An 8,126-nucleotide genomic window follows, 5' to 3' on the forward strand; every position below is an offset into this window, starting at 1 on the left:
GAAAAATATATCTGCCCCAACAAGTTAAGGGGATTCTTCTCTCGCGACCAAAACCAGTCTGTGTTTGACCAGGCACACAAGTAGGATTGCCAAAGAAAACAAAGGCCACCCAGTTGAATGTGAATTTCAGATAAACAACAAATAATTTTTTAGTATAAGTATGTCCCATGCAATATTTGGAGCATATTTATTGCTAAAAAATTATTTGTTGCTTACCTGAAATTCAGATTTAACTGAATGGCCTGTATTTTTATTTGCTAAATCTGGCAACCCTGCACTTACTAAGGCCCTCTGGAACCTGGTCTGGACTCCCCACCTAATGGTGCCTGTGCCAGCAGCATGCCCCCCCCCACCACCAGCAGCCATCTAGTCAATTCCAATTCAACCTCCACCCCCATGCGGTTCCTCAGCCTGCCCTGTGCCTGTGCTCCTCCAGGCCTCTGCACTCCTCCCTTGCTGCCTAGCACGACCTTCCATTCAGCCTTCAAAACCAAGCCAACCCGGCTGCCTTGAGTCAATTCTGACTCATGGTGACCCAAGTGTGTCAGAACCGAACTGCGCTCCATAGGGTTTTCAATGGCTGGGACCTTTTGCAGTAGATAGACAGCCCTTTCTTCCAAAGCACCTGTGGGTGGACTTGAACCACCAACTTTTAGGTTAGTAGCTGAGACTGAACTGTTTACACCATCCAGGGACTCCACTCACTCAACCTTCAAGGCCAGCTTAAAGTCAACCCCTCTGCGAAGCCTTCCCTGGTTACCCACCGCCTCTGAGCTCCCCCAACGCTCCACGCAGAGCATGCAGAGCCCCATGTTGGTACTTGACGCTCTGGGGAAACCTCGCATCTGACTGGGTTGAGCACTCCCTGAGGGCCAACCACATCTTTCTTACTTGTGCTAAAGCCCCAGTGCCAGCCTGGAACCTGGCACTGAGTTCGGAGCAATGACAGTAACAGCTACTATCTGTTGAGCCCTTACCATGTACTGGAACCCTGGTGGACCAGTGATTCAGAGCTTGGCTACCAATCAAAAGGCTGGCAGTCCGAATCTACAAGATGCTCCTTAGAAACCCTTTGGGGCAGTTCTACTCTGTCCTATAGGGTCACTATGAGTCAGAATGGACTCAAAGGGAACGGGTTTGGTTTTTTTGTTTAGGTACTGGGCTAAATGTTGTATATGCAATGTCTCATTTTATCCCACAACAACCTATTTTACAGGTGAGGAAACTGAGGCTTGGAGAGTTAAGCACCTCACCTAGGGTCACACATTCAGTGGCAGGACAGGGATGTGAAGCCAGGGGGCCTGACTCCAGAGTCTATTCTCTTAGCCGAGATGCTGTCCTACCAAATGAATGGAGAAATTTAGTGATGGACCAAATATTTTAGCCCTGAGGAGCAATTCCAGCAGAACTTTAAGAGGCTGCTCAAGAAGCTAATATGTTTGGGGCTCCCCCACCCCCTAAATAATATAACTAAGGCCACTATTAGCTGCCTAAGCCCTGTCCAAGGCCAGGAAAAAGCTGCACGGATGTGTATTATGGAGGCGGCGGCAGGTCACAGAAAACTCTTGAAAATAAGTACACCCTGGAGTACAAATGAAGATGACAGCCAGCAGATGGTACATGTGCAGGGGTAGGACACTGATGACAACTGTGCCCACATCAACCAACCCCGCTGTGCAAAGAGCCAGGAGCCGACCACCTGATGGGGAGACAAAGCAATCAGGGGACTGATCAATCTAGACAGGAGTTCGGTATGGGGACAGCATTTACCAACTGCTGGGTCCAAGGAAGGAAGGCAGGCAGGCTTTTCTGGGGGCTGGGGGAGAAGGCAGAGGAAGCAGACAGGATGGAGGTGGAACTGGAGGGCGGGAGAGGACTCGAGAGGCAGAGTGGAAAGCACACTCAGTGGGAGAGAACACGGCACAGAGGAGTAAACAGCAACTGTCCCGAAATCTGGGTCCCTGCCTCAAATGCCCTCAGGGCCAGAGAGGTGATGGCAATGAGTAAGGGGTGGTCTGGGAAAGAGTAGTCAGGGCTGTGAACTGGAGACCACCGGCCTGACCAAGGGCCCAGACACCAACTTGCAGGGCAGTGGCCACCCAGTCTGCAGAGCCTTGGATTCTTTCTGTTTTTTCAAAAGAAGTCAGCACAGCAAGCTGCACTTTTTTTTTTTTTTTAGTTTTCCGATTCCTAAAAGGCTAGAGGACGCAAGAAACCTGTCAGCCCGCAGACCACAAATTTGCAAACTCTGTTATGGGGAAATCAGGAAGGATGCAGCTAGAGAGGTGGCTGGGGGGGCCTGGGGGAGGCCCCTGGGGGAGGGTGGGCAGAGCTGGGCCTTTGCAGGGGTTGGGGAAGAGCAGTCTCTCGGGAAAAGAAGCGACAGAGCATCAAGGGCAGGGAGCCAGCAGAGGTGGGAGAGGCCCAGCAGCGCTGGAAGGAGACAAGGAAACCTCCTCGTTGGGAGTCTGGCGTGGCAGGGCAGCCCAGCAGACGCTGTGCAGTCACCTAGATTGAAATCTCCTGGGGGAGGGGGCCCAGGAATCTGTGTTTGCAGAAGTTGTTACAAGTGATGCTTATCATCAGGAAAAGTTGGGGATACTCAGGTTTAAACGTTAGGCAGTGTTGTACTAGAAGGGTGTGTGGCAATAGGAAAGAAAGAACATCTGGAAGAGTACTTGTCTAAGAAGACTCCAGAGATCATGGTGACTAAAGAAGGAAATGAACCAAGGGTACGGCCAAGTTCATCAGCTTCAGGGACCAGACAGAGTGACACCTGAAACAGTCAGGTAGGCTGCCAACGTGGACGCTGAGATGTGGGGTTTGAGAGAACAGTGAGGAAGGATGAGGGTGGACACCACAGTCACACCTTGCTTTGCAGAGACCTAAGGTATGTAAATGTTTCACTAAACCAACTGGAGGCGAGGGTCTACTTTACAAAAGAACTCTTCACAAAAGGCATCATCATGAGGGCCCTTTAGAACAGTGGCTCAGCCCTGGCTGTGCATCAGCCTCACCTGGGAGCTTCGAAAGATCCCAGTGCCTGGGAGGAAGAGGCTGACAGGCCACCAGCACGTATTTTCTGCAAAGAAACAGAAAATTCCGATGCCTAGGCTGTACCCCAGACCAATTAAATCAGAACCTCTGGGGGTGGAGGCCAGGCATCAGTATTTTATTAAAGCTTCTAGTGTGAGCCAAGACAGCCTTGTAAACAGAGCTCTATCTCCCCCAGCAAATGTCAACATTCAATTTCCAATCTGGAAAAAAGTATCAAAAACATTCCCAAGAAACGTCTGTTAGCCTTTGAACCAGCAATTTCACTTCTGAGAATTTACCTCAAGCATATAACCAGAGATACGAACAATCATTACTATCCAAAGATGTCCAGCACAGCATTATTTATAACAGCAAATAAAAAGCATGAAGGAACCCAGAGGAAAAAGTGCTAACTGCTGGGAGGAGTGACAGAAGGGGAGAACAGAATGAGAGTCTTACTGAGACAAAGAAGGGGACAACACCAGGGAGGCAGGCACGCACTACCATCAGGACAGAGAAGAGCTTATTTCATGTTTTAACCCAGACATTCGTTGGGGAGGAGTGGCACAGTGGTTAAGCACTGGGCTGAGAACTGAAAGGTCAGTGGTTCCAATCCACCAGTCGTTCCACAGAAGAAAGATGTGGCAGTCTGCTTCCGTGAAGATTTACAGCCTTGGAAACCCTATGGGGCAGTTCTACTCTTGTTGGAATTGACTTGATGGCAACAATTGGGTGGGACAGGGGTCATCTTGTCTACACAGTGCAAGCCTGAGACCAGAAAGGAGAGAAAATAGGGAGGATCCTTATTCCTCCAGTACCAGGAGAGTCGATGAGAGCAGTTCAGTCCCCTAAATGGTAGATGAGAACACGGTAGGCCAGATGCAGTGCTTCCAAAATAACACTTTGTGCCAAGAATCGCCCAGGATCTAGATAAAATCTGATTCCACAGGTCTGGGGTGGGGTCTGAGATTCTGGAGTTAATTTTGTTGTTGTTATGTACATATGAACAATTCAACGACATTGATTACATTCTTTGAGTTGTGCAACCATTTTCACTCTCGAGATCCTGCCTCTCTAATAAGCTCCTGGGTGATACGACTCTGCTGGCCACTGACCATACTCTGGGCAGCAAGGGACTGGAGTTAATACAAACGAGCCATACCCACCCACCAGAAAACAGCCTGCAAGCTCACGGACAGCTAAAAGCTGAAAACCAAACCAGTAAAATTCTTAAACGGGAACCTAATTTACTGTGTAAACTTTCACCAAAAACATACTGTTATTAAAAAAAAAAAAAATTGCCATTGAGTTGATTCCAACTCACGGCAACCCCGTATGTGTCAGAGTAGAACTGTGCTCCACAGGGTCTTCAGTGGCTGATTTTTCAGAGGCATCTTTCTTCTGAGGCATCTCTGGGTGGACTTGAACCTTTCAGTTAACAGCCGAGCACTTAACCATTTGCACCACCCAGCAACTCCAGGTAATGTTATTTTGCAGGGGAAAAAAACCAACTTTACAGCTGTCGACACCAGTGGCATGATTCCATATCAAGTGACTCAGGAATGTGAACCATGTACAGCAGAGTACAACTCTGAAGTTTAAGCGTCAAAGGTCGAGAGTTACAGGACATCCCAAGAATGCCAAGGTTCTCTGATTTTGATTCCTCAAATCTTGGGTAAGCACCTCCCAGGCCAGGGATACAAAGAGCTGCCAGTGTAAAATCGAAGCGAGAACTCAGCACAGAAACGTTCTCAAAACAAGGCACTGAACGGGTGATTTGGGGGACTGTGGAAGGATCCGCCCAAAGCTGTGACTTAGCCAAGGGCTCGGTTCAGCAAGAGGGTCTTCTCAGGAAAGAAACAGTGAAGTAATTCAATCAGAGCTAGAATTTTGGAAGCTGCCACACGTGTGACAGGTGTGTCATGACACCTCACAGTGTGGAGCAAAGTAATTTCAAATGGCTGGAAAAGACAAATTGTTTAAACATTACTTCCAAGTGCTTTTAGCTAAACAAGTGGAAGTGAGAGACTTTTTAACACTCCATATACCTTCTTTTCACAGGTCAAGTCCAGGCTGATTCCCTTTTCTTTAAAAGTCAGCCTTTGAGTCAGATACAGGGCCTGAGGCCAGATTACCTGTTTCACTTCAGTAACTCATTTAACGTGGCAAAACGAAACCCAAAGTGTGTTTAAGAACACGTGCACGCCACCCAGAGATCCTGGTGAGTGGCCTTCTCCCGGGCAACTGCCCACAAACAGCCAAAATCCATGCAGCCTGGGCCACTTTCCTTAACCATAAAGCCCAATGAGGAATGTGTCAACAGAACTGTACGGTAAGAATGTTCTGGGTGTCCATGTTTCTCCAGTGGCCCTTGAGAGGAAGGATGCCCTGTCTGGAGCTGAAACAATGAGCTGCACATGAGGGACAGTCTACCCCTATAGAGGAGGTGACAGGGGCAGTGGTGGGTCAGTGGTAGAATGCTCACCTTCCATGCGAGAGACCCAGGTTCAAATCCTGACCAGTGCACCTCATTTGCAGCCACCACCCATCTGTCAATAGAGGCTCACATGTTGCTATGATGCTGAACATAGGCTTCCATGCTGTACCATGATGACCCCACCACACAGCTGAGCACCCTGTAACGTCTCCCCTCCCTAAACTGGAGGCCTCTTGGGTCTTTAATTCTGTATCCTCAGCACCTGGCCCACAGCAGAAGCTCCATAAAACCTGCTGAGTGAACTGAAGTTTTGTCCTCAAGACCGTGATGGTATCAGAAAGTCAGAAAACTGAGTACCTGAGTTGAAACTGTAAGAGTTTCAACCTCTTTCTCCAACCTCCCTCTCCTTGTACCCTAGAAAGCCTCTGGACCACGGTCAAGGCCTGTGGTGCCCTTAGTACACTCATCCTGGGCTGCGCCACAATGGACCTCCCGGGAGTGATAGAAAGGAGGCAAGCATGCACTGACAACCTCATCAGAGATAACTGTGAACATCTGCTGACCGATCTGCTCCTTTAATCTGATAATGTGATTCATGACATTAGTTGATTTTCTAACATTAAACTAATCTTGGCTTACTAGATGCTGGATCCCAGTATTTGGTAGCAGATTTTTGCATTTATGTTCATGAGTGATGTTGGCCTATTATTTTCTTTGTGTAGCCCTTACAGATTTAGTATCAATACTCTGGGAGAATTTGTGTAACACTGGAATTACATTACTTCCTCAGCAATTGTCAGAACTCATTAACGAAGCCATGTGGACCTTGGGTTTCTCTTTAAGGGATAATTTTTACCTACTAATTCAGTGTCTTTAATGACTATAGGACTATTTTGATTTTCTATTTCTTACTGAAACCATTTGGAAGACCCTCAACAAGATGGATTGACACAGTGGCTGCAACAAATGGCTCAAACATAGCAATGATTGTGAGAATGGCACAGGACCCGGGCAATATATCCTTCTGTTGTGCATAGGATTGCTATGAGTCAGAACCAACTCCAGGGCACCTAACAACAATTTTTCTAGAGAATTCCAAATATTTGCATTACAAAGGTAACTGATATCTGGAATGCTGACACTGAGGTGAGCTCTGCAAGAAATTAAGTGCCTTGTGAATCAGCAGAGAAATAACAGATCGTGTGTACTGCGTATTATAATTTATAGAAGTATTGCCCATATAGAACCTCACCTGAAGACCAAAGTCTGGGTGGTTCTGATGTCCTTTGATGTCTAATTACATGCAACCCACTGCCACAGAGTCAATTCCGACTCATAGTGACCCTGGAGGACTGAGGAGACCTGCCCCATGGGGTTTCCAAGGTTGTAAATCTTTCCAGAAGCAGACTGCCACATCTTTCTCCCCCAAACCGACCGCCTTTCGTTTAGGAGCCGAGCTCCTAACCACTGCGCCACCAGGGCTCTAATTATTTGCAAAGGGATGAGTAAATGCCTATTTAGCAGAACAGCTGAATCAGATCAACATCCTATTGCTGGCCACGCAAGGAATTGTTGTGGAGGTCTGTACATGTATTAGATTACTCACTGAGAAACTCCTGGGAGTCACTCGTCATTAACAAGACGAAGCAACCACCAAGTGCCTTAGGAGTGCCCACATTAGGGGTCAGGAGTGTACTTAGCTCATAGAAACCCTCCCCAAGGCCAGGCTGGCAATGGAAAATCTAGTGACTGGCATGTTTACTAACACGGGTGGAGCCACCTCTGCCTGTGGTTTCACCGGCCACGTGGCCAGGGACGCGGGGGGCAGCGCCCCTGCTATAAGTCAGAGCACACTCACCAGCGCCTCAAAGTCCTTGCAGTCGTGGCGGGCATAAGAGGCGGGGAAGGGCCGCAGCACCGAGTCGCGCTTGTAGCTCTGCAGGGCCGAGGCGAAGAGGCTGCACCGGAGGTCGGCGGCCAGCACGTCGCGGCCGGCCGCCTCCCTAGCTGCCGCCCAGCCGGAGGACTGCATCCTGGGCTGGGGCGCGTTGCCGGGGGAGACGCGCCGGTCAGGGGCGAGGACTGAGCTTGTGGTCAGCGCGGGGCCGGGCGCTGGGACAAAGGGCCAGAGGGCCCGGAGTTCCCAGGCCTGGGGTGGAGCTAGGCAGGGGGATGACAGCGGTGAGAACGTGCTGACGAGCGTCTTCCGCGGGGGTCCGAGCCCGGGCGCTCGCTGCCGGAGGGGAGACAGGCTGGTGGAGGAGAGGGTCCGGGCTGGACTGCGGGTCAGCGCGTGCGGGTGGGCCCAAGCATAATGGGGCCGGGGTCCCAGGCCTGGGGGAGGGGCTATGACATGGGATGAGATGACAACGGCGGGAACGTGCTGATACGTGTCCCCTGCAAGGCTACGGGGTGGGGGTGGGGGCTCCCCAGAGGGGACCGCAAGCAGAGCCCCCTCCCCGCGCCAGGCCAGGTGCGGCGCCACCCGTGCCTTCCTGTCCCGCCTCCGGCCAGCGCCACCGAAGCCCCAGTGCTCGCCCGGCTGTCCTTGGCGCCGCCTGCGCTCCGCCTGCCGCACACGTCCGCTCGTCTTACCCAGCCCCTTGCGGCCTCCCACGCCCCGCCGCGCGCGCCCTGGCCTACCTCCCCATCC

At 50.4% G+C, this 8,126-nt stretch overlaps 1 protein-coding gene across 1 annotated transcript in view; it reads right to left on the minus strand.

Annotated features, from left to right (window-relative positions):
* The window catches only part of PARP16 (poly(ADP-ribose) polymerase family member 16), a 22,370-nt gene extending 14,865 nt beyond the window's left edge, over positions 1-7,505 (minus strand). Inside the window, exon 1 of the mRNA XM_023729631.1 lies at positions 7,332-7,505. Within this exon, the coding sequence (XP_023585399.1) occupies positions 7,332-7,505 (174 nt within the window). The remainder of the gene's footprint in view (positions 1-7,331) is intronic.
* Between the last annotated feature and the right edge of the window lie 621 nt (positions 7,506-8,126).

Source organism: Trichechus manatus, unplaced genomic scaffold, assembly GCF_000243295.1.
Source record: "Trichechus manatus latirostris isolate Lorelei unplaced genomic scaffold, TriManLat1.0 scaffold00030, whole genome shotgun sequence".
NCBI classification, from domain to species: Eukaryota; Metazoa; Chordata; class Mammalia; order Sirenia; family Trichechidae; genus Trichechus; species Trichechus manatus.